This window comes from Acomys russatus, chromosome 3 (assembly GCF_903995435.1).
Source record: "Acomys russatus chromosome 3, mAcoRus1.1, whole genome shotgun sequence".
Lineage (NCBI taxonomy): Eukaryota > Metazoa > Chordata > Mammalia > Rodentia > Muridae > Acomys > Acomys russatus.
In genome coordinates, this window is record NC_067139.1 from 84,967,544 (window position 1) to 84,995,267 (window position 27,724).

The window sequence follows — 27,724 nt, forward strand, 5'->3', positions numbered from 1 at the left end:
GCGAGCCACACAGAGGTGAGCTTTTCTAACAGAATCCAAGAGATGGAAGAACGAATCTCAGGTCTAGAAGATACAATCACAGATCTTGAAGCAACCATTAAAGAATATGCCAAATCTGGAAAAGTCCTGACTCAAAACATCCAAGAAATTAAGGACACCATGTAAAGAAGAAATCTGAGGATAATAGGCATTGAAGAAAGAGAAGACATCAGACTCCAGGGCCCAGAAACTATTCTCAACAAAATCATAGAAGAAAATTTCCCCAGTCTAAAGAAAGAAATGCCTATAAACATACAAGAGGCCTACAGAACACCAAATAGAATTGACCAGAAAAGAAAAACTGCCCACCACATAATAATCAAAACACAAAACATGCAGAACAAAGAAAAAATATTAAAAGCTGCAAGGGAAAAGGGCCAAATAACATTTAATGGTTAACCTATCAGAATTACACCCGACTTCTCAGCAGAGACAATAAAAGCCAGAAGGGCCTGGACAGAGATCCTGCAAACCCTAAGACACCACAAATGTCAGGACAGACTACTTTACCCAGCAAAATTATCAATAACCATTGATGGAGAAAACAAAATATTCCATGACAAAAACAAATTCAAACAGTACCTATCCACAAATCCAGCTTTACAGAAGGTACTAGAAGGAAAACTCCATCCCAAAGGGTCAAGCTACAACCAAAACTACCCAGGAAATAGATAACTATCCCATGGCAAAAACACAACTACACAAACGCTCGACTGGAAACAACATCAAAATTAAGACTCTTCACAGTCACTGGTCATTAATATCTCTCAACATCAATGGCCTCAATTCTCCAATAAAAAGACACAGACTAACTGAGTGGGTACATAAACAAGATCCAACATTCTTTTGCATTCAAGAAACACATCTCACCCATAATGAAAGGCATTACCTCAGGGTAAAAGGTTGGAAAAAAATATTCCAAGCAAATGGTCACAAGAAGCAAGCAGGCGTAGCCATTTTAGTATCGAACAAAATAGACTTTCAACCAAAATTAATCAAAAGGGATGAGGAAGAACACTTCATACTCATCAAAGGTAAAGTCAACCAAGATGACATCACAATTCTGAACATCTATGCTCCCAATACAAGGGCACCCACATTTGTAAAAGATCTCCTAAAAAACTTAAACCACACATCGATCCACACACAATAATAGTGGGAGACTTCAACACCCCACTCTCACAAAGGATAAGTCATTGAAACAGAAACTAAGCCGAGAAATAACATCATTAACCAATGCCATGGGCCAAATGGATCTAACAGATATCTATAGAACCTTTCACCCAAACAAGAAAGAATACACCTTCTTCTCTGCACCCCATAGAACCTTCTCCAAAATTGATCACATCGTAGGTCACAAAGCAAGCCTCAATAGATACAAGAGGATTGAAATAATACCTTGTATCCTATCAGATCACCATGCTCTTAGGCTGCAATTCAACAACAACAGAAATAACAAAAAGCCTACACGTACGTGGAAACTAAACAACTCTCTGCTAAATGACACCTGGGTCAGGGAAGAAATAAAGAAAGAAATCAAGGAGTTTCTGAAATTCAATGAAAATGAAGAAACAACATACCCAAATTTGTGGGATACATTGAAAGCAGTGCTAAGAGGAAAATTCATAGCACTAAGTGCCTTTAAAAAGAAATTGGAAACATCGCACATAAGCATCTTAACAACACAACTGGAAGCCCTAGGAAAAAAAGAAGCAGAAACACCCAAGAGGAGTAGACGCCTGGAAATAATCAAACTCAGGGCTGAAATTAACAAATTAGAAACTAAGAAAACAGTCCAAAGAATCAACAAAACCAAAAGCTGGTTCTTTGAGAAAATCAACAAGATAGACAGACCATTAGCCAAACTAACTAAAAGGCAGAGAGACAGTATTGAAATCAACAAAATCAGAAATGAAAAGGGAGACATAACAACAGACACTGAAGAAATTCAAAGAATCATAAGATCCTACTTTGAAGGCATATACGCCACAAAATTTGAAAATCTAAGGGAAATGGACGATTTTTTTGATCAATTTCACTTGCCAAAGTTGAATGAAGAACAGATAAACAAGCTAAATAGTCCCATTTCCCCTACAGAAATAGAAGCAATCATCGATGGTCTCCCAACCAAAAAAGGCCCAGGGCCAGATGGTTTCAGTGCAGAATTCTACCAGACCTTCAAGGGGGAGCTAATACCGACACTCTTCAAGCTACTCCAAAAGATAGAAATGGAGACACTGTCAAGAGAGCAAAGCGACAGCCTACAGACTGTGAAAAGATCTTCACCAACCCTACATCTGTCAAATGTCTAATATCCAAAGTATGTAAAGAACTCAAGAAATTAAACACCACCAAACCGAATAACCCAATTGAGAAATGGGGCTTGGAACTAAACAGAGAATTCTCAACAGAGGAATATCAAATGGCTGAGAAATACTTAAAGAAATGCTCAACCTCCTTAGTCATCAGGGAAATGCAAATCAAAACAACTCTGAGATTCCATCTTACACCCATCAGAATGGCTAAGATCAATAACTCAACTGACACCACATGCTGGTGAGGATGTGGAGAAAAAGGAACACTCCTTCATTGCTGGTGGGAATGCAAACTAGTACAGCCACTTTGGAAATGTATCTGGTGGTATCTCAGAAAAATGGGAATAGGACTTCCTCAAGACCAGCTACTCCACTTCTTAGAATATACCCAGAAGATGCACTACCACACAACAGGGACATATGCTCAACCATGTTCATAGCTGCCTTATTCATAATACCCAGATCATGGAAACAGCCTATGCATCCCTCAGTAGAAGAATGGATAAAGAAACTGTGGTACATTTACACTATGGAATACTACTCAGCTATTAAAAACAAGGAATTTCTGAAATTTGTGGACAAATGGATTGAACTAGAAATTGTCATAATGAGTGAGTTCACCCAGAAGCAAAAAGAGTTAAATGGTACATACTCACTTATATCGAGACACTAATTCAAAGGGTACAACCCCATGAAAAACTTTACCTATCAGGAAAGTGGGTCAGATGGGGAGGACATCCTATTGAGACTTTAGGTGTGAGAAGCCTGGGAGAATGAGGAAATAGAAGGATCCAGAAGGTCCTGGAATACTATAGGCGGGTCTGGGCCCTGGGGTCCTCCTCAAACTATGGCACCAGCCAAGGAAAATATAGGCAGTAAACTTCGAACCCCTACCGAGACTAGCCGATGGACAGGACATTCTCCACCGTTAAGTGCAGAAGGTGATATGACTTTCACACAAACTCTGGTGCCCCATATTCGACCATGTCTCTTGGATGGGGATGCCTGGTGGCACTCAGAGGAAGGATAATAGGTCACCGAGAAGAGACTCGATACCCTATGAGCATATACAGGGGGAGGAGGTCCCCCTAAGTCACAGACATAGGGGAGGGAAATAGGGGGGGAAGCGGGAGGGAGGGAGGAATGGGAGGATACAAGGGATGGGCTAAAAACTGAGATGTAATTTGAATAAATTAATAATAAAAAAGAAAAAAAAACAAAAAATGGGGTATAAACTAAACGGAATTCTCAGCAGAAGAATCTCCAATGTCCAAGAAGCATTTAATGCAAGTCTCTATATCCGTTGTCATCAAGGAAATGGAAATCAAAATGATTCTGAGAATCCATCTTACACCTGTCAGAATGGCTAAGATCAAACATTGAAGTGACAGCACATGCTCGAGAAGATATGGAGAAAGGGGAGCACTCCTCCATTGCTGGTGGGAGTGAAAACTTGTACAAACACTTTGAAAATCAATCTGGTGCTTTCTCAGAAAATTGGGAATAGTTCTACCTCAAGACTCTGCTATACCACTCCTGGGCATATACCTGATGCATACAGCAAGAATATTTGCTCCATTATGTTCATGGAAGCTTTATTCATAACAGTCAGAATCTGGAAACAACCTAGATGTTCCTCAACCAAAGAATGGTTAAAGAAACTGTGGTACATTTACACAAATGGAATACTACTCAGCTGTTAAAAACAAAGAAATCTTGAAAATTTTAGGTAAACTAGAACCAGAAAAGATTATTCTGAGTGAGGTAACCCAGACCCAGAAAAATCCTCATAGTTATTTTAGTCACATATGTATTTGTACACACAAATATGTTTCATTTATATACACAGATATACACTTGCATATATTTAAATATAACCTGCCGAGTCCTTATAATGTTCATTGTATATTTTCAATACTGACCATTTGTGCCAAGAGCCATTTTCTTAAAGGAGCCCATTAGGCATGTGGGTTTTCTAGGAGGTGTTCTGGTATCTTGCAAGGCCTGTATTCTGATGCATCCCCAGATTTTTTTCTAGCTTATGACACAATGTCAAGAGACACTGGCTTGTGGAAGTTCAGTGGGCATGAGAGATCTCTGGAAGGGATCCAGTATGTTGCAAGGTCTTACCGTGATGCACCCCATAATTGCCTCCAATCCATGACAGCCCCCTCAATTGTGCACTGCTGCATCTCTCTAAAATCTGGCATAGGTATGAGCTATCACTTTCTGGGTGTTTTCCCACTCTGAATGAACAAACTTCCTATGGGATCTTATTGAAGATCTCTGCTCCTCTCCGCTGTTCAGATGCATTGATTCCTGATTATGGAATTTCTGATTTGATTAAAACAATTTTAAAACATAAAATTTTTTAGAGCTCCTAAAACAATTTTAGAAAGTTTATGGCTGCAGTAATACCTTTGTGAACCTCCAGATGCCTCATTATGGGATAGTCTTGAGGCATATTTGTGGCCTCAGATAAGTTTTCATTCCAGATAATGTCATGAATCCTGGTACATACCATAAATACAGGCAAGTTGGTTTAAACTTCCCAAGGACCCAAAATATAATGGGGCTACCTAGAACTGTCTAATTTAAGTACAAACCATAATGTACAAATATACAAACTGTTCTATTACAATTCCTCATACCTTGTCACTTTATGGAATTATATTCTGTCATTTTAAATTTGCTTTGTTTCTTAGAATGAAAGAAAGGTAAAAGTATTGTCCTGAATTCATTATAAACTAAGAGATAGCTGGATAATGTACAGTTAGGTCAGTCCTAATTGAAATGGCATATATTCTTATAACTTTTAGACCCTGTTAACCTTTAGGCCTTGTCAACTTTTGCCATTCTGAAATCACTATGAACTTATGTAATGGATGTATAGATAAAAAATGTTTAGTTTTAATGAAAAAACATGTAGCCTGTTGTAGTTTCGATTTCACCTGTTTTTGTCATTAACTGCCTTTTTGACTATTGGGTAATTATTTTTTCTGAGAAGGACAAAAGCTGTAATAGACAATAAATGGGTTGAAGTTAAGATTTTTAACTTCATCTGCCTTTTCTCTTGAATGTGTATGTGAGTGGTCTAGTTTTTATTTTTCCCTTATTTCTTATTCCCCTGTAGATTCACAAATAAGTTAATAGACTTAGTGCTCCCTATCAGCCCTCTCAGACAATCAGGAATATTTTATCTTACTGGAGATCTCTGCAAAGAACCTCCTTTTACAATGCCCCTGAAGTTTTTGGCTAGAAGCCCCTTTTATAGCCTTGGCTGTAGGAAAGTTATTGTCAATTTAAGTTTTCCTCCTTAGCCTCAGTACAGTTAGTCACTAGAGAAGGAATCCTGGGCTCCTTCCCCTTTTTCTTCTTTTAGTCATGATCAGTTTGCCTGAGCCATCAGTTCAGTGACCTAAGAGATAAAGTGACTGTGGATTCCTCACACCTGTACCAGATCCTACCCTGGACCTTGCCAAAGCAAAGAGAGACTTTGGCACATTTGGCAGTGACAAGCAATTGGTGTGTTCTTCTCTGGGCAAAGCCACCTCTCCCAATCCCAGCTTTCTTTAGTTGCCTATAGTCTTTTGTGTATGGTTGAGGCCTTCTAGACTTTTTTTGGGTCCAGTTTGGTATGCTCCTTGCTCAGTCTTGTCTACCTCACAGTTGGGTAGTCATGTTGGTGAGGCTTTATGGTAGAGCTTCTGTTCTTAATAGAAGACACAGTATCACAGCACATTCCTTGCTTCTCTAGCTTTTCTAGTCTTTATGGCCTCCTTTCCTCAGTGTGCCCTAGCCCTGGGTGCAACAGTGTTTTGTAGATGTGTTCACTTGAACTGAGCTCCACCACTCTCCATATTGACTGGCTGTGGTTTTCTGTAGCTGTCTTTGCTGCAAGGAAAAGTCCCTTTGATGAGTGGTGAAGACTATACTTATCAGGCTAGACTTATCCCTGGAGGGGGAAGTCTAGGTCCCAAAGTCTCTTATAACCTTTGAAGATATGTTGAAATAATTTTGATTGAATATAATAATAATGAATGTTTTAACCATCCTAGGAGACATGCCACTTAAGTCTGGTCTTCAATCATTCTTCATGTGTATGATTTGCCTGGACTGTCAGGATGTTTATTGACTCTCTGTCTCCTGGGCTTCACTCCCACCCATAATGTTACACAGTCCCGGGGACTGCATCCTTAGTAGAAGTCACTGTTTTCTCTCTCTTTTCTTTCTTTTTAGGTTCCAGAACTGCGAAGTTAAAATGTGGAGAGTCAGAGAAATCGATTCGAGAGGATAACCATGGTCCTCAAACTCTACCACTTACTGGAGATGAGCCGTGATAACCAGCTCAGAGGCAGGATGTCAGACCACGTGTTCTCATGTGGGATATCCTCTGCAGACCATGTTATAGCTGCTGGGTGGCCACATGAATGCAGATTTGGAAGAACAAGGTACATGAGAAGCAGACTTTCCTAGTAGAGGAGTTCTGCCTTGGAGTGTGGATAGGGCAGGCTCAGTTCTACAGAGTGCTAAGGTCTATGATGGTCACTCTTGTCTGGGACTTACATCTGAGCATCACTCTGTATCTTTAATTGTCCTTTTTTTTTTTTTTTAGTGATAGTTTTCTTTCAGGAAATAATTTTATTCATGAGTGAAATATTTCACATTTAAGACCTGTGGAATATGCAATTACATAGATAGGGGTGAGGCTTTGACCTCTTCCTTCCCCCTTTTCCCTGGGGCACTTCATAATTTGATCCATGAGTAACAATAAGGTTCTATAAACTCCAGTCATTTTTATTGTGTTTTTATGGACATGTGAAATGATGCCAGTAGAATATAGGCGCTACAATGAGAGGTGTTGTATTTATACTAGAATTGAATATTTGAATCTTTGTAGTGACTTTAATATTTCTTAGATTAAGATATAATTGCATCACTTCCCCATTTTCTTTCCTCTCCAAACTCCTCCCTTGCTTCTTCTCATATTCATAGCCTCTTTTTCTTGCTTTTTGTTAAATATTTATTTTTATTTATGTGTATGTGCATCACACATGTTGGAGGAAGTGAGACAGCATTGGATCCCCTGGAGCTGCAGTTACGGGCAGTTGTGAATTGCCTGATGTGGGTGCTGGGAACCAAACTCAAGTCCTTTGGAAGATCAATAAACAGTCTTAATAGCTGATCCATCTCTCCATCCACAAAGCCTTTACACACACACACACACACACACACACACACACATGTGCGTGCGCGTGCGCATGCATGGGCACGAGTGTGCTTCTGGCCTGCATACTGGTCTGGCCTGTTCACTGATCCTCTTTCTGATCCACGGGCACTCAAGCCTGGTCTCAACCTGCTGCTCCTCTCCGTCCTTCTGCCTGCCTGTCTTATGCAAAGGTCAGTCTCCTTCTCCCATTGAGGGTCGATTAGAAAAACAATAGTCCAGGTGGAGTCGCCAGTCTGATTCCTGAATTCCAGGTCCAAGATGGCTCCACCCAGTCTATCTCAATGTTAATCTCAGAAAATATCTGTGGTGTGTCCAAGGATAAAGCCTGCCAAGACTGCTTTCACCTGTGACAAAGCTTACAGTCCTTCCCACACATCCCCCTTCTCTTTTAAAAAAATAATTAAGAACTATATACACAAAAATACATATATACAGAATCATCAGGTATCAAGTACATAACCAAGTCCTTTTATACTTGGTAACCTGTGAGAAAGTGTGTGTGTGTGTGTGTGTGTGTGTGTGTGTGGTGTGTGTGTGTGTGGTGTGTGTATGTGTGATGTGTGTGTGTGTGTGTGGTGTGTGTGTGTGGTGTGTGTGTGTGTGGTGTGTGTATGTATGTGTGTGTGTATGTGTGTGGTGTGTGTGTGTGTGTGTGGTGTGTGTATGTGTGTATGTGTGTGTGTGTGGTGTATGTATGTGTGTGTGTGTGGTGTGTGTGTGGTATGTGTGTGTGTGTGGTGTGTGTGTGGTGTGTGTATGTATGTGTGTGTGTATGTGTGTGTGGTGTGTGTGTGTATGTGTGTGTGTGTGGTGTGTGTGTATGTGTGTGTGTGTATGTGTGTGTGGTATGTGTGTGTGTGTGGTGTGTGTGTGGTGTGTGTGTGGTGTGTGTATGTATGTGTGTGTGTGTGTATGTGTGTGTGGTGTGTGTATGTGTGTGTGTGTATGTGTGTGTATGTGTGTGTGTGTGTGGTGTGTGTGTATGTGTGTGTGTGGTGTGTGTGTGTGTGTGTGTGTGGTATGTGTGTGTGTGGTGTGTGTATGTATGTGTGTGTGTATGTGTGTGTGGTGTGTGTATGTGTGTGTGTGTGTGGTGTGTGTGTGTGGTGTGTGTGTGTGTGGTGTGTGTATGTATGTGTGTGTGTATGTGTGTGTGGTGTGTGTATGTGTGTGTGTGTGTGGTGTGTGTGTATGTGTGTGTGTGGTGTGTGTGTGTGTGTAACCAATTGAGTTTGTTTAGTGTTGCATGTGTATATATAATTTTTCAGGGCTGACCACTCGATGTTGGACAACCAATTAGAGGCTCATTTGTGAGCAAGACTATTTCTTCTGCTCTCAGCCCTCTTTAGTGGCTTATAGTTCTTCTTTTAATGTTTGAGCCCCATGGGACCCTCCTTCCATGCTATCATGTTTATTGCATCTGTTACTTGTTCAGATATTGCTCAGCCAGCCATTTTGTTGAGGTATCATGAGTGAACCTTCCCTGTAATTTCTAGGAGACAAAAATCATATAGCATGTTTCCTGATTCTCTAGCTTTCACAATCTTTCTGCCCCCCTTTTGGTTTTTCCCTGAGCCTTAGGTTGTTGTAGATATTATGCTGTAGTTATGTTGTAGATGTGTTCATTGGGTCTGGGTACCCCATGATCCTTTGTTCTCTGCATTTTAAAAAAATCGTAGCTTTTTTTTTTTTGTTTTTCAAGACAGGTCTCTCTGTGTAGCCTTAGCTGTCCTGGACTTGCTTTGTAGACCAGGCTGGCTTCGAACTCACAGTGATCTGCCTGCCTCTGCCTCCTAAGTGCTGTGATTAAAGGCGTGCACCACCATGCCTGGCTTCAATTGTGGCTTTTTGTAATGATCTCTGTCTGCATAAGGATAAGTATATAGAATGAAGCAAGGAATTATGCTGGATTAGCAAAATGTTGGTAGTAGGTTCTTTTCTAAAATCCATGACCTCACTAGCTCCAGGAATTTGTTTATATTTCCAGTATTAAGTATGATTTCCTGTCCTGTAATATGATCAGGAACAAAGTGTCTAATTATCCTATAGGCACCAGGGGAGAAGTTTACAGGGAACTGGGCCAACGGTCATATTCTAGATATTGTTAGAGGCATTTGTTCCTAGAGACACTCTCTAGATGAGGTCAGACAGAGACAAATAAGTCCCTGCTGACAAAGGGAGTTCTCCATTCTTCACAGAGCTTGGGAAAGCTGTCTGGACATTGGTACACTGTGACCTCAAACAGCAGGGTCTTCCAACACCCTGGCTATCACCACTGTTAAGGAAGATGGTTAGTAAAGGCTTTGAGACTCTCACCAGAGAGGTGTGAGAGACACAGTGGGAACAGGTGTTGGTGTAGAGAGTGGTCTCTCAGTCCGTCATGTCCTTCTGATCTGCTTGCTACACTGAGCATATAGATTTGGTCATGAGAGGAGCACAACACTGGGCATCTGGGCCTTCAATCACATTTTCCTTCAGAGGAGGATTCCTCCCCAGCCTAGACCTACCTATCTTAGCAGGTCAGGACCCCAAGTGAGACTGTAACTCCTGAGTACATGTGAGTGGTGCATGTGCGTATGAAGTGCTGTGTTAAGAACATGGAAACAAGAGACTTGATGCCCTATGAGCATACACAGGGGGAGGAGTCCCCTCAGTCACAGCCATAAGGGAGGGGAGTAAGGGGGGGAAGCAGGAGGGAGGGAGGAATGGGAGGAATACAGGGGGAGGAGTCCCCCTCAGTCACAGCCATAGGGGAGGGGAGTAAGGGGGAAGCAGGAGGGAGGGAGGAATGGGAGGAATACAGGGGGAGGAGTCCCCCTCAGTCACAGCCATAGGGGAGGGGAGTAGGGGGGGGGAAGCGGGAGGGAGGGAGGAATGGGAGGATACAGGGGGAGGAGTCCCCTCAGTCACAGCCATAGGGGAGGGGAGTAAGGGGGAAAGCGGGAGGGAGGGAGGAATGGGAGGAATACAGGGGGAGGAGTCCCCCTCAGTCACAGCCATAGGGGAGGGGAGTAGGGGGGGGAAGCGGGAGGGAGGGAGGAATGGGAGGAATACAGGGGAGGAGTCCCCCTCAGTCACAGCCATAGGGGAGGGGAGTAAGGGGGAAAGCGGGAGGGAGGGAGGAATGGGAGGAATACAGGGGGAGGAGTCCCCCTCAGTCACAGCCATAGGGGAGGAGAGTAGGGGGGAAGCGGGAGGGAGGGAGGAATGGGAGGAATACAGGGGGAGGAGTCCCCCTCAGTCACAGCCATAGGGGAGGGGAGTAAGGGGGAAGCAGGAGGGAGGGAGGAATGGGAGGAACACAGGGGGAGGAGTCCCCTCAGTCACAGCCATAGGGGAGGGGAGGAAGGGGGGGAAGCGGGAGGGAGGGAGGAATGGAGGAATACAGGGGGAGGAGTCCCCCTCAGTCACAGCCATAGGGAGGGGAGTAGGGGGGGAAGTGGGAGGGAGGGAGGAATGGGAGGATACAGGGGGAGGAGTCCCCCTCAGTCACAGCCATAGGGGAGGGGAGTAGGGGGGGAAGCAGGAGGGAGGGAGGAATGGGAGGAATACAGGGGGAGGAGTCCCCCTCAGTCACAGCCATAGGGGAGGGGAGTAAGGGGGGAAGCGGGAGGGAGGGAGGAATGGGAGGATACAGGGGGAGGAGTCCCCCTCAGTCACAGCCATAGGGGAGGGGAGTAAGGGGGGGAAGTGGGAGGGAGGGAGGAATGGGAGGATACAGGGGGAGGAGTCCCCCTCAGTCACAGCCATAGGGGAGGGGAGTAAGGGGGGAAGCGGGAGGGAGGGAGGAATGGGAGGATACAGGGGGAGGAGTCCCCCTCAGTCACAGCCATAGGGGAGGGGAGTAAGGGGGGAAGTGGGAGGGAGGGAGGAATGGGAGGATACAGGGGGAGGAGTCCCCCTCAGTCACAGCCATAGGGGAGGGGAGTAAGGGGGGGAAGCAGGAGGGAGGGAGGAATGGGAGGAATACAGGGGGAGGAGTCCCCTCAGTCACAGCCATAGGGGAGGGGAGTAGGGGGGGAAACGGGAGGGAGGGAGGAATGGAGGATACAGGGGGAGGAGTCCCCCTCAGTCACAGCCATAGGGGAGGGGAGTAGGGGGGGAAGCAGGAGGGAGGGAGGAATGGGAGGAATACAGGGGGAGGAGTCCCCCTCAGTCACAGCCATAGGGGAGGAGAGTAAGGGGGGAAGCAGGAGGGAGGGAGAAATGGGAGGAATACAGGGGGAGGAGTCCCCCTCAGTCACAGCCATAGGGGAAGGGAGTAAGGGGGGGAAGCGGGAGTGAGGGAGGAATGGGAGGAATACAGGGGGAGGAGTCCCCCTCAGTCACAGCCATAGGGGAAGGGAGTAAGGGGGGGAAGCGGGAGTGAGGGAGGAATGGGAGGATACAAGGGATGGGATAACCATTGAGATGTAATATGAATAAATTAATTAAATATATTAAAAAATAAGAACAAAACAAAGCACCTTGGTGTAGTGCCCCTTACAGTCATGGTCGGCCCTTAATCTACACTAATTTAAGAATATTTTCTCCCATTTTTTTTTAGTTTTCAATTTTGTAAGCATAACTGAAATATAAAAGAAATTATTAAAAAGACTGCATATTCTGAAGTAAAATTCTAATCATTATCTTCTACAGTGTTCAGTTCACTAAATCAAAGATTATTTGTTGCAAAACCATTTGTAAGCAGAAAATAATGCAATACAGAACACTTTCCAATGAACTTTCATTAAAATATTTTATTCAAAAAAAAAAAAAAAAAAAAAAGAACATAGAAACAGGAAAGGAGAGTGAAGGTGATGTCAGAGCCTGAAGTATTTCATGGGAGACAGACATCATGACCTTACACAGTCTTAGAAGCCTTTCTAAACAGAAGTTAGATAGGAGAAGCTGCCTTGGAAGTGTTGACAGGAGCAGGAGGACATGCAAAGAGGTGGGGCTGCCTTTGGATTTCCTTCTTGTTGAGTTGGGGACTGGGCAGTGTTCTGGAGCTCCAAGGAAATGTCACAGGACAAATGGGGGGTGGTTCCTATTGCTCTCTGCTCTTTCAAACTTACTGGCAGCAGCTCTCTCCATTTGCCAGTAAAAACATTTAACAGTAAGACTGTCATCCCTAAGAACTTATAGGTAATAGACAATTCCTCTGAGCATGCAGTTACCAAACAAAATGTTGAGTGATGTCAGAAATGTGCTATTGGTTATAATTTTGTTAACAATGGCCTATATTGAATATTAAACAAATGTGACCTACTGATAGGATTTACATGGAGAACATGATTGAATTCACACACGCGCGTGCACACACACACACACACACACACACATGCACACGCCCAGTTGGATTTTGTAAATCATCTGTTCAGTAATTATTTCACTTAATTAACATTTTGATGTACCAGAAAACTTTTCCAGCTGATTCTCTGCTGTTACTTTAAGATGTTTAAGGTTGGATTTTAATAATATTTTATTTGATGTAGACAGACATAGAATAGTCTTTAGGGAAACACATCAGTTTCTTTTTTGGTCAACATTTTGTTTTCAGTTTTATATGACTTCAGAATTCTGAAAGTGTGAAGCAGATCCTCATCACTGAAGATGGAAACCCTGGTGTGCAACACAGTGCTGTTGGTGTGATGTGAGGCTTTAGACAAGAACTACAATCTTTGAAGGACACTGCCTTGCTTCTATTTTGACTTTTGTGGCTTGTGCTCCTACGAACACTGGCATGTGTTTAAACATACTAATGTTCTATTTTCCTCTTTTCTGGTACTTTTGTAGTTTAATATTTAGCATTTGTGTGCACTTATGGCTTAATTCTGAGTGTGGTGTAAGGAATTTATTCAATATTATCTTTCCCACTTCCAAGTGGCTATCTGGTTGTCCTACTGTGACTTATTAAAAGTTTATTGTTTTGATGGGTTTGATATTTTTCTTAAATGGGGCTTTAACAGAATTGCAACTCTGCCCTTTTGATCAGCTTATGTGCCTGCACAGTTCAGCACCGAATGGGAGGGTCTCAGGCAGAAAGAATCTTGCCCAGGGGAGAGCAGTTACTTCAGAGAGTGAGCTGAGGGAGACAGGGACACATGGCTTAAGGAAAGGAAGGTGTTGGTTTCCATTTCCAGGCTGAGGGTAGAGGATGTCGTTTGTTCATTGTGGTGAAGGAAACTCATTTTCCGGAGGAATTTTACTCTATCGAGGCATGTGTCCTTGGGTGCTCCCTGGAGAATGAGTGCTTACACTCCTCCATCATTGATACATGGAAACCTAACCCTGATTTTAAGGAGATTAGGAGAGAAGTGATAGATAGCAAGAGATGAGGCCTTGTGAGTAATCACACTAGTAAAGAGGCCCCCCATGGAACCCATTTCTAACAAGTGAGGATGCAGGATTAGGATAGCTGGGATCTAGTGAGGCAGCACCTCATCAGACACCAAATGACTGGTGCCAGATTTTGGAATTCTCAGCCTCTCAAATGCAGCAAAATAAACATCTGTTGTTTAGAATACCATGAAAACACCATAATGTGGTATTTTAACATAGGCGTTAAAACACAATAAGACAGCACTAAATGATATTTAATAAACAAAAATTTACACTCTCCACTAGAAATTAATCAAGGCTATGGAAATCCCCTTGAGTTGGTCTGTGCCCGAGAGAGGGAGTCAGCAGTTCTCCGATGCCGTGGTGCAAGGCGCCTCATTGTTCTCTTTATCCAGGGCATGAAGCTCTGGATCCTGGTGAACACAGCTGGAGGAGTACCATTACTGTCCCCATAGGAGACGATACCCTGGGCCACATTGTTACATACCAGAGGACCACCAGAATCACCCTGTGAGCAGAGGAGGGGAAGGACATGAAACCAGGCCGCTGGCTCTTGTTGCCCTATGTTACCTGCTCCCAGAGAAGCTGTAGGTTGTTGAACTCCTTCAATTGCCTGTGTGTGGCATGGGCACTTGATAGGCTTGTAGGGGTCAAGTCCCTGAGTTTTTAAGCTGCTCAGCTTCAGACCTAGCTAATGTTACTGCTTCCAGGTCACTCCATCAGGGAACGTCCACTTTCCCCAGTAAGTCAAATTGTGGGTCTTCCTGTCATTCCTGAAGAGGAAGTAAAACCCTTTCTGCTCTGCTCTGGTCCCCATGCTTGAAGAGACAGAGACATGCCCTGCTGACCTCTGTGAGCCCTGAGTCCCTTGTCCTAAGAAATACCTGCAAGTGTTCATACTCTTACCCTGAAGGCAGACTTCCTTTCTCTTGGGTTTCCCACACAGATCTGAGTCTCACTGCTGAAGGATTCGAAGCGACCACTGCACTTTTGGTCTCTTTGCACTCTTAGCTGCACCTCCTGAAGGACGTTTGTACCCCTGCTTGGGCTCACCCGACCCCAGCCAGCCACTGTGCACAAGTCCCCAGGCTGCAGTCTCTTGCTGGCCTGAGGCAGAGCCACGGGCTGCACGGCTCGATTCCTCCGGATTTGGCGGCTCAGCTGTCAGGAAGAACGTAGACATTCCATCTTAGTTGCCACCTTTCATCAACATCCAGGGATTCTGTGTCCCTACCACCACCCGGGAACCCTGCCCTGACACCCTCCTCAATAGTTCCTGAACACAGGAAAGCCACACACCGAGACGGAGCAGGCACGGCTGGAGAGCCAGGGGTCAGGATGGTAGTACCTGCAGGAGCATGATGTCATTTCGGATGATCTGAGGATTGTAATTGGGATGAGGGACGGCTCTGAGCACAGTGATGTGTTGCTGGGTCCTTTCTTGTCTTTGGATGTTGTGGGCCCCGAGGGTGACATTTATGGATCTGCAAAAGAAATGTTGGCTGAGAGGTAGATATGATAACCGGGATCTTAGATCCAGCAGCTTGGCAGGGCAGATGAATGGCCCAAGGGCAGGAAAACTGCAGCCGGAGAGAGTAGGGGTGGGAGAGGTGCATAGAGGGCCCTGGGCCTGACCCCTCCCTGCTGCTTCCCAGAAACCCTGAACTGGGGACAGCAGATTAAATAGAACCAGTTTGAATTCATAGTTAGTGCCCAGCTTGTGCCTTCTGCCTTCTATTCTTTTTGATATCTGCCTTTTCTATGTATGGGCACTTTGCTCCATACCTCCCTTCTCCCATCTTGTCACCTTTCATCACAATTATATGTAATGGCATACTCTCAGGAAGCTCCGAGGAAGAAGTTTTTTGGGGATATTGGCTCCCTGAGAAGCCCCTGAGTTCCTTACCCTCCCAAGCAATGAGCTGCTGTCATCACAAAGTCTTCTCGCACAAGAAACCCTCCACAAGCGCTCAGTCCTTCTGGACTCTGGATCAGAAGAAATGCCATGTAGGGGTAGGAATGGGGCCTAGCTTCTCGGCCTCCAATGATCTTTCCTGCAAAGAAGCATCTGGCACTTACCTGTGTGCTTGACAGGAGGCCTTAGAAAGGCTGGAATGTGGGGAGAGGTGACACAGGAGAGTTTCAGGGGACATCTGGTGCAGGGAGAAGACTCCAAGGCTCTACAGGAATTTCTCAAGGCTAGAAGGGAGACTCACCCCCTTCCCAGCTCTTTGTGTGTCCCTTCTCCAAACGGAGAGTGATGTTTGCTTCACACGAGCCTGGCTCTGGCTATTGAGGAAAGATGCTTTCCCGAAGCATGAGCTTTCTTTCTTCCCTGGCACTTGTCTCTGGGCTTTGATAGATCAGCTACTGAATAAATTTATGTAGAACACATTTATAGAGTACTCTATGCATCAGAGCCAATGACAAAACTCTCATGCATTAACCAGTTTAACTGCCATAGAAACTCTATGAGGAAGTATTAATGTTATCTACATTTTATGGATAAGGAAACTGAGGAAATGTGAGTTCAAATAACTCGTTCAACAATACAGAGTTAGGATTGCTGCAACAGGCCTAGTTCTAGTTTGTAGGACAGGACCAGATCTCTGTGGTGTGCTTGGTCTCTTACCTGCCTCATCTCCTTGGAGTAGAATAAAGGTCACCAGGAGCAGGAGTGGCTGCATCTTCCCAGAAACGTTGCTTAGTCGTTGCTGCTTGTACTTCTCTCTGCCAGACTTTTATCCTCCTCTGGAGAGGAAGGAAGGGTTTGCAGAGAAGTCGCAGTACCATTTTCCTGCTTGTGTGATAGGTTTCATCACCCAGGCTTCCTAGGAGGTTTGCACACCAACTGCCAGTAACCTGGGAGAAGAGAGTGCCGCTCAAGCCAGTGTGGAGTCCTACGTAGTTGCTATGCCCTTGCTGACAGCAAAATAGGAACCCAGCAAAGAGTGAGGTCTTTGAATATTTTGTCCCAAGTTTGCACTCAATAATTCAAGGAAAATGGTGGCTACTTCCTTCTACCCTTCTCCTTCTGTGATTAGAGCATTGATTCAGTGAATGTCAATTCTCTCTCTCTCTCTCTCTCTCTCTCTCTCTCTCTCTGTCTCTCTCTCTCTCTCACACACACACACACACAAAATGGTGTTTGCTCCACATGAGCCTAGCTCTGACGATTGAGGAAAGATGCTTCTTCAAAGTATGAGCTTTCTCTGTTCCCTGGTACTTTCTTCCTCAGAGAGCATGCTATGGCACAGAGTCTAATATATATATATATATATATATATATATATATATATATGTATGTATATTCTCTCACAGCTTATTTCATCTCATCTCATACACAGTTTTACACGTAGTTTTAGAGCTACAGAGCTTAATCCCATCTTAATCCACGTTCTCTGACATTTCTATTTTGTTTTGTTTTATGAGACAGGGTTTTTCTGTGACACTCTGGCCATCCTTGAACTCAGTCTGTAGAGCAGGCTGGCCTCTAACTCAGAGATCCAACTGTCTCTGCCTCAAAGTGCTGGCATTAAAGGTGTGAGCCACCACTGCCAGGCTAGACATTTATGTTTATATGGGAGAAGCAGCATGAAGGAAGAGAGAAGAGCACCCAGCGCTGTTACCTTTGCATTCTGTGTACTTTAATTTCTGTGCTGTCTCAACATTTTGTCCGGTTTTAGAAGCATTATTTGTGTGAAAATAAAGAAAAGGATAAAATATCCCTCATACACAGAAGAAAGAGGTATAAAAGGTACACACTCAGTTATATAAATGAAGGCGTGTGTGGGACATTTTATACCAGTGACCAAGGATTTTGTGGCAACTTTTCCACTGAAAACAACCAGAAACATGGCTGTTTAAAATGACCCAACAATGTGAAAGCCTGAGAACTGCCTTGCAGAAGTTGTCTTCTGCCCAAAGTCAAGGAATGGTGAGTCTATTCGGGAGGTACTGGTGTCCAAGAGAAGGCACTGAACTCATGAATTATAAACCTTGACAATTACAACCATCAAAGGCAGTTATATGACTTCTGCACACAGCGCTCCCATCCCCTTTATGGGAGTAGCATAACTTCAACACCAAATCCAATGAAAATAATAATATTTATCTATGATGAACATATTGACACATCATATTTTAAAATCCTTATTTGCACTTGGCCCCTTGTTCTCCCTAGAAATAATTTTTTGATGTGTTATGAATAAAAAGTCATATTTTATTTTTCCACACAGAAAACATGTGTCCATATAGGACATTAGAAACTTGTGCTTTGTAAATGTTATTTATCAGAGGGAAAAGAACTCAAAACCGTACTGTGTCAGAGGATGCAATGTCTATCACAAGTGAAACGTCCAGACGACAGCCATCCCATATGGGACAGGAGCATCATAGAGCAATATTGCTTTTGAGCATTGATACACATCAAATCACATTAACAGAAAATTACATCATGAGAAGTCTGAGTTTATCTTAGGAGCATGTGGCTGTCTTTGCACTTGATGATCAGTTGCTGTAGCAACCAACTGATTATAGAGAAACACTGTTGTTTACATAAAGTAAGAACATGGGGGGAAACGGCCCAAACATTTGCTAAAATTCACAATCCTTCATTAATTTTCTTTTACAGCAAACTAGTAACAAATCTGACTCCATAAAATTCCACACTAATTGTAATTGACAGTGAAACATCAAAAGATTTTTCTTTCAGAGAAAAACCGTATAAAAATATCCAGATACAAATTGTCTTCCATGTTACACTAATAGTTTTAGCTAGTTAGGCAGGAAATAGAGGCAAAAGGTTTGAAGACCAGAAAGGAGGAAACCAAGCTGTAATATTTGTGGATAGGGAAATATGGAGAGAGACTCTAAAACTATCTACAACCAAGTCACCATCATTGATATAGGAGTCCAACAAAGTGGCCGTATATATATATATAACAAAGTGGCCGTATATATATATATAACAAAGTGGCCGTATATATATATATAACAAAGTGGCCGTATATATATATATATATATATATATATATATATATATATATATATATATATATAACAAAGTGGCCATATATATATATATATAACAAAGTGGCCGTATATATATATATAACAAAGTGGCCATATATATATATATATATATATATATATATATATATATATATATATATAACAAAGTGGCCGTATATATATATATATATATATATATAACAAAGTGGCCGTGTATATATATATATATATATATATATATAAAACAAAGTGGCCGTATATATATATATATATAACAAAGTGGCCATATATATATATATAACAAAGTGGCGATATATAATATATATATATATATATATATATATATATATATATATATAACAAAGTGGCCCGTTATATATATGTATATATATAACAAAGTGGCCGTGTATATATATATATATTTATATAACAAAGTGGCACGTATATATATGTATATATATACAAAGTGGCCGTGTATAGTATGAGATATAGTTTATATAACAAAGTGGCCGTATATAATAGTACACAAAGTGGCCGGAGATATATGTATGATATATAACAAAGTGGGCCTATATAGCTATATAACAAAGTGGCCATATATATAGATAATTATATAACAAAGTGGCCGTATATATATGTATATATACAAAGTGGCCATATATATATATATATATATATATATATATATATATAAAACAAAGTGGCCCGTATATATATATATAACAAAGTGGCCATATATATATATAAACAAAGTGGCCGTATATTATTGTATATATATAACAAAGTGGCTGTATATATATATATATATAACAAAGTGGCCGTATATATATGTTATATATAACAAAGTGGCCATATATATATATAACAAAGTGGCCGTATATATATGTATATATATAACAAAGTGGCTGTATATATATATATATAACAAAGTGGCCGTATATATATATATAACAAAGTGGCCATATATATATATATATAAAACAAAGTGGCCGTATATATATGTATATATATAACAAAGTGGCTGTATATATATATATATATATAACAAAGTGGCCATATATATATATATAACAAAGTGGCCGTATATATATGTATATATATAACAAAGTGGCTGTATATATATATATATATAACAAAGTGGCCGTATATATATGTATATATATAACAAAGTGGCCATATATATATATATAACAAAGTGGCCGTATATATATATATATATATAACAAAGTGGCTGTATATATATATATATATATAACAAAGTGGCCGTATATATATATAAAAACTCAAAGTGGCCATATATATATATAACAAAGTGGCCGTATATATATGTATATATATAACAAAGTGGCCATATATATATATATAACAAAGTGGCCGTATATATATGTATATATATAACAAAGTGGCCGTATATATATGTATATATATAACAAAGTGGCCGTATATATATATATAACAAAGTGGCCGTATATATATATATATATAACAAAGTGGCCGTATATATATATATATATATATAACAAAGTGGCCATATATATATATAACAAAGTGGCCGTATATATGTATATAATAACAAAGTGGCTGTATATATATATATATAACAAAGTGGCCGTAATATATGTAATATATAACAAAGTGGCCATATATATATATAACAAAGTGGCCGTATATATAGTATATATATAACAAAGTGGCTGTATATATATATATATATAACAAAGTGGCCGTATATATATATATAACAAAGTGGCCATATATATATATAACAAAGTGGCCGTATATATATGTATATATATAACAAAGTGGCCATATATATAACAAAGTGGCCGTATATATGTATATATATAACAAAGTGGCCGTAATATATGTATATATATAACAAAGTGGCCATATATATATAAACAAAGTGGCCGTATATAATATATATATAGAAACAAAGTGGCCGTATATATATATATATATAACAAAGTGGCCATATTATATATAACAAAGTGGCCGTATATATAGATATATATAACAAAGTGGCCGTATATGATATATAACAAATGGCCGTATATATGTATATATAACAAAGTGGCCGTATATATATATAGATAAACAAAGTGGCCGTATATATATATATAACAAGTGGCCGTATATATATATATATAACAAAGTGGCCGTATATATATATAACAAAGTGGCCGTATATATATAGATATAACAAAGTGGCCGTATATGTAATATAACAAAGTGGCCGTATATATATGTATAATAACAAAGTGGCCGTGTGTATATATAATATAATATATATATAATATATATATATATATAACAAAGTGGCCGTATATATAATATAATATATATATATAACAAAGTGGCCGTATATATATATATATATAACAAAGTGGCCATATATATATATATAAACAAAGTGGCCGTATATATATATATATATAATATATAACAAAGTGGCCTATATATATTATATATATATACAAAGTGGCCGTATATGTATATATAACAAGTGGCCGTATATAGATGTATATATAACAAAGTGGCCGTATATATATATATATATATAACAAAGTGGCCGTATATATATATAACAAAGTGGCCAGATATATATATATATATAACAAAGTGGCCGTATATATATATATATATATAACAAAGTGGCCATATATATATATATATATATATATATATATATATATATAACAAAGTGGCCATATATATATATATATAACAAAGTGGCCGTAATATATAATATATAACAAAGTGGCCGTATATATAGATTATATATAATATATATATATAACAAAGTGGCCGTATATATATATAATGTATATGTATATATATCCTTTTTTACATAGTGTGTAACACTAGTGTTAGAAAATGAAAAAATAATAAGTTGATATTTATTTTCATGAAAACAACTAAATAAAATATAATTGAATGTATGTGATAACTTTTTGGTGAAGACTATATAAATAAACAAAGAAGCAAAAATTAAACAAACAAAACAAAACAAAACAACAAAGAAGCATTTAAGAGGAGTTAAACACAGGGATTCCACGTACGTAAACTGGAAGAAAATACTATAAAAATGTTAGTTTTCCCAAAGTTGACATGTAGATTAATTGTTATGGAGAAATACTTTGTAGGATTCTCGTGTGTGTGTGTGTGTTGTGTGTGTGTGCCTATGAGGGCCACACAGCATACGGATAGAGTTCAGAGGACAACTTGTGGGGGCAAAGTCTTGCTCTTTGACCCACACAGTCAGATACTGACACACCACATAGTACAATTTGCCTCTCATCAAATTACTCAGCAGGCCCAACTGTGCTTAGCTTTAAAGATGAAATGAGACCGGGCATGGTCAGGGTGATATGGTTGTTGGCTGGACATTTAATTTGTGATAGAGATTGCATCCTCTGACATAGTAAAGACTAATATTCTCATTTTACTGATACGGAGAAATGATATTTATATAGCACAAGCCTTTCCAGTGTCCTACAGGGGCACATATTTTCTACGTGAAAAAGATAAACCTTTACCTTTGATTTATGCCATATTAAAAATTGTTTCTAGGGGAGACAAAAGACTTGAAAATATGGTGTATCAGTATCTTTATATTTTGTACAAACAATTAAAAGATTTTAAATCTTATTTTTATTTTGTATAATTTTATTTTATATTTTTTTAATTGTGCACAATAATTAAAAAGATTTTATGCATAATAAATGTAAGCAACATAAGGAAAATAATTGATGGATTTGATACATTGAAATTGGGAGAAAACAAAGACAAGATTCTTAGAGCATACACAACCAGTAAAAGACTTGTGAATCAACTTACATAAAGAGCTTCTAAAAACCAGCACAAACGATAAATAACTAACAAGATAATGGACTTTAACAGATCTCTCAAAGCAGTACACCAGCTCACCAGTAACCATCTGGAGAGTTGTTACTCTCACCAGGTACCAGCAAAGCAGCAAGTTAAAGCACACTGAGATACCAGCATCACCACACATCCGTGGATAGAAATGCAAAGGAAGCTTTCATCCAAGGATTGCACAGAAGACTGCATGAAGAGTCGCAGTACCTCTAGGGTTGGAGTGGAGAATCATAGAGGATTTCTGGAGAGCGTCTTCATTTCCCGACATAAACTGCAATGGTTGCCTCATACCCATTCTTTCAACGGTATTCATAGACTCTGTGGACTTTCAAAATGAGTGTATTTTGCACTTTATATATATTTAAAATTCTGTTTGCTATAGGGTGGGTGTTGGAGAGAACATTTGAGTAGAAAGGGGACCGTTATAATATAATAGTGCCCATACCTTTAAAATGTTTTTATTTAATAAAAAATGTGGTTTGAACAAGTAAGACTGTGATATATTTCACAATGTTCATAGCTGGTTGCATCTGTTTTTGGCTGTTCCGTTACATTTCTGTCAGTTACTTTTTTTTCTCCTCTGGGGTGTTGGGACATTAATAGCGGGTGCTTCCCATCTCCTTCCCAGGCAGCATAAGCCTCACATGCCAATCCTCTGGGCAGATAGTGACCAGCTGCAGCTGGGTCAGAGCCCTGCCACCTTATTAAGAAATCAACTTAGTTGTTCATGACTTTGTAGGAGACCAGGACTGTAGTGACCACCAGTCTTGAGGGCTGTCTTAGTGTCACTCTTGAAAGGGTGTTTGGGAGCCTCTCAGATGTCTCCACTGAGTGTGGATATTTTGTCCATGTTGGCAGCCCTTTTGGCATAAGTGTCTTCAGGAAGCCATACTCCTTAATGGAGAACTGGACTGTGTGTTGCTCTCCATGTAAGAGCAGCAGGTGACAAAGGAGAGACTGAAATGTCAGAGGATCCTAAAGCATGTGACTGCAATTGTGTCCACAGAAAACCTTTCAGATTAAGATTTTAGAAGGGAAGACACATGTGGATGTCACAGGTTCTCAGCGTGCCTGACAGAAAAGCTTATTCCCAAGGCTACGTAGAGGTCAATGCAAGCAAGAAATCTTGAGACTGTCTTGACAAACCTCACAGACCATCTAAATCAGCAATATAGACAGCATAGGATGATGTGCTGTCCAGCCAGCAAGAAAAGTTCACCTTAAGTTCTATTTAGTGGCATACAGAAACTTGCATTCTCTAATGGTGGGTGGAAAAAGTAGAGTATGAAATCATGTATATAATTTAATTTTAATTTTGTGGAGAAGGGGCAATAACCAGAAAGAAGGGCAATTTTATGTAACCCCTATTTGCATCTTTATATTATCTAGTTTTTCTATAATAGAAATACAATATTTTTACTTACTTATTTTTTTTTTTCAGACAGGATCTCAGGGTGGACTCAAAGTCTCCAAGTGGCCAAGGATGACCTTGGACTATCAGTCCTCTTCTCTGTCACTAGTGTTGGGGTCATAGGTATGTGCCACCATGCCAGACAAGGCTGAAATATTCTAGTTTTATAAGAAGGGAAAAGTATGCTGTTTATAGAGAAATGGATAGAAGCTGAGATCACCAGGAGAAATGAAATAAACCAGACTCAGAATGACAAATGCCATGTACTTTCTTTCAAGTGTGAATTTTGGAGACAAGGAGGCATGGTAGCAGAACTATCAGAAATATGGAGAGAGACGAGGCTGGGGCAGGAAGAAAGGGCAAGGAGAGGATGTATATGATCAAAATGTGCTCTATGCATATAAGAAATTTTCAAAGGGAAACCCACTACTTTGAAAAATTAGTATATGATAATAAAAGATGAAAGAGGAAGAAAAAGCCAAAATAGTGTCCATAGACCCCCATAAACAGCAAACAGTATTACTCTCTGCAATCAAGATGAAGGAAGCAGGTTAGCAAAACAGTTCCCTTTGCTTCCAGTCTCAGATAAGGGTCAATGCTGTAATGTAACTGCTGAAGCACAACAAATGGGAAAAAAAATCAAATCTCTCTTTAGAAAATGCTCAGGTTGAGGATGGAGGGAGAACTGGAATTGGAGGGCACTGCAGGAATGAGCTAGAAACCTAGAGCAATGGGTACTCCCAAGAATCTGTGAGGGTGACCCTAGCAAAGACTGAACAGTAGGGGTATAGACTTGAACTGGCCATATCTTGTACCATCCAAGACTTCCAGTAGAGGGAGTGGGACTATAGCACAGCCACAAAATCAGCACCTGGGACAACAATCTTCCCAAACTCGGACAGCATCATAAAATCACAACCAATAACAGTATGTCTACACCAGAGTCCAGAAACTTTACCACAGAATGCCATGAGTCTCCAACATAGCTGGAGCACAAGAAAGAGACCTTAAATACCCTTTATGAGTATGATAGAGGTCCCAGAAAAGGAAGTGAATAAATCCCTTAAAGAAGTCTTTGAAAACACAAACATACAGTAGAAATGAGTAAATTAGTTCAAGTGGAAAAAAACAACAAAGAAAAGGAAAAGCTGAAGGAAATCTGGAAATGGAAATTTAGGAACTTGAACAGGAACCTCAGAGACAAATTTCACCAACAGAATACAGGAGATGGAAGAGAGCATCTTAGGCATTGAAGACACAATAGAAGAAATGGATACTTAAGCCAAAAGAATGTTAAATGTAAAAAATTCATGTGACAAAATACCTGGGAAATCTGGGGCACTATTGAAAGACAAAATCTAAGAATAATGGGAATGGAGGAAGAGAAGAAACACAAGTCAAAGACAGAGAAAATGTTTTCAACAAAATCATAGAAGAAAATTTCCCTGTCTAAAGAAGGGGATGCCTTTCAAAGTAGAAGAGACATACAGAACACCAGACAATTTGGACCAGAAAAGAAAGTAACCATGGCACATAATAACCAGAACACTTAATGTACAGAACAAAGAAAGAACTTTAAAAACTGCAAGAGAAGAAGATCAAGAAAGTTTTTTTTTTTGAGATAGGATTCCTTTGGGTAGCCTTGGCTGTCCTGGATTAGCTCTGTAGACCAGGCTGGCCTTTGCCTCCCTGAGTGCTGGGGATCAAGTAACATATTAAAGTATACCTATTAGAATTACACATGACTTCTCAGTGGAGACTCTAAAAGCCAGAAGGGCCTGAACAGATGTCCTGCAGACTCTAAGAGATCATAGATGTCCACCCAGACTACCACACCCAGCAAGAATTTCAAACATCAAAGATGGAAAAAATAAGGTAGTCCATGATAAAACCAAATTTAAGCAATCTCTACAAATTCATCCCTACTGAAGGAGATACAAGGTAAACTCCAATATAAAGAGGTTAACCACAACAAAAAACAAGAACAAAACCCAAAACAAAACCAGGGAATGAATAATCTCAGACTAGGAGATCAAAAGAAAGGAACACACACACAAACACACACACACACACACTCCACCACCAGCAGCAGTAGAACCATCACCACCACCACCACCACCACGACCACCACAAAATAACAGGAACCAACATACATTGCTCATTGCTATCTCTCAGTATCAATGGTCTCAATTCCTCAATAAAAAAGGAACAGACAGGCTGGAGACATGCTCAGCCATTAAAGGCTAGTCTCACAACCAAAGATATAAAAAAAGAAATAGACTAACATAATGAATGTGAAAACAGGATCCATCCTTCTTCTGTATTTAAGAAACATATTTAAATGTGTTTACATTGACATCTTCTCATGGTAAAAGGATAAAAAAAATTCTAAACAAATGAACCTTAGAAGCAAGTAGGTGTGGCATTTTAATATTTCATGAAACAGACTTCAAACTAAAACTAACCAGAAGAGACAGGGAAAGAAACTATATCCTTCAAAGGAAAAAACATCTACCAAGAGAGCATTGCAGTTCTTAACATCTATGCACCAAAAACAAGAGGACCCAAGGTTGTAAAAGAAACACTACTATAATTTAAATCACATATTGCCATGCACACACTGATAGTGGGAGACTTCAATACACCATTTTTGCTAATAGAGTATCCAGACAAAAACAAACTGAGAAATGCTGGAGTTGACTGTAGTTATAAACCAAACATACCTAACAGATATTTATAAAGCATTTCACTCAAACATAAATAATATATGTTCTTCTCTCCATCCCATGGAATTTTCTATGAAATTGACCACATACTCAGACACAGAGTAAGTCTTAACAGATACAAGAAAATCAAAATCATGCCTTGCATCCTATCTAAGCACCCTGGATTAAAGCTGTATATCAACAACAGAAAGCCTATATAATCATGGAAACTTCACATATCACTACTGAATGAAAAATGGGGCAAGACAGAAGTTGAGAAAGAGATTAAAGACTTTCTAGAATGATTATGAAACTTATGGGACACAATGAAAGTGGTTTTAAGAGGCAAATTCATAGGACTAAGTGCCTACAGTTTAAAAAAATGGACCTGCAGGGGATGGGTGATGTGTCACATGTGAGTCAGTAGGTGGCAGAGGGGAGAGAGGCTATGTCTAAGCTCAGTGCTCTGACCTGTGAACATCTGAATGATTAGTAGCCTAATATTCCCTAGGGGGCCTTGACAAGGAGCTAGCCTGAGACAAACAGCAGTTCAGAGCCCGGCAGGCCTGGATGTTCTCCCAAGGTGGGGAGCAACCCAAAGACTACAAGAACCCCATCTGAGACCTTGGGTCCATATTGGAGTGAGGTTGAGACAGTCTACCTTCCTATGGGGCCACTGGAGCTGGAGACAGTTACCAGACTGGCATCGTCAGGCCAAGACAGGGAGCTAGTCTGAGATGACCACCAGTCCCTGTAGGGGACAAGAACTCCATATGAAGTCCAACAGAGTTACATAGTCTGGGCC

At 40.4% G+C, this 27,724-nt stretch overlaps 1 protein-coding gene and 1 pseudogene across 1 annotated transcript; one reads left to right on the top strand and one right to left on the bottom strand.

Annotated features, from left to right (window-relative positions):
• Positions 1 to 14,194: 14,194 nt before the first annotated feature.
• LOC127186857 (cathepsin G) lies at positions 14,195 to 16,606 on the bottom strand. The gene is made up of 5 exons (XM_051143159.1): positions 16,541 to 16,606; positions 15,815 to 15,962; positions 15,257 to 15,392; positions 14,815 to 15,069; positions 14,195 to 14,416 (listed from the first exon to the last, which is right to left on the bottom strand). Exons 1-5 carry the CDS (start codon positions 16,593 to 16,595, stop codon positions 14,207 to 14,209), a joined length of 804 nt encoding a protein of 267 aa, XP_050999116.1. The 5' UTR covers positions 16,596 to 16,606; the 3' UTR covers positions 14,195 to 14,206.
• Positions 16,607 to 27,300: 10,694 nt separating this feature from the next.
• On the top strand, positions 27,301 to 27,424 carry LOC127187284 (uncharacterized; annotated as a pseudogene).
• Positions 27,425 to 27,724: the final 300 nt, after the last annotated feature.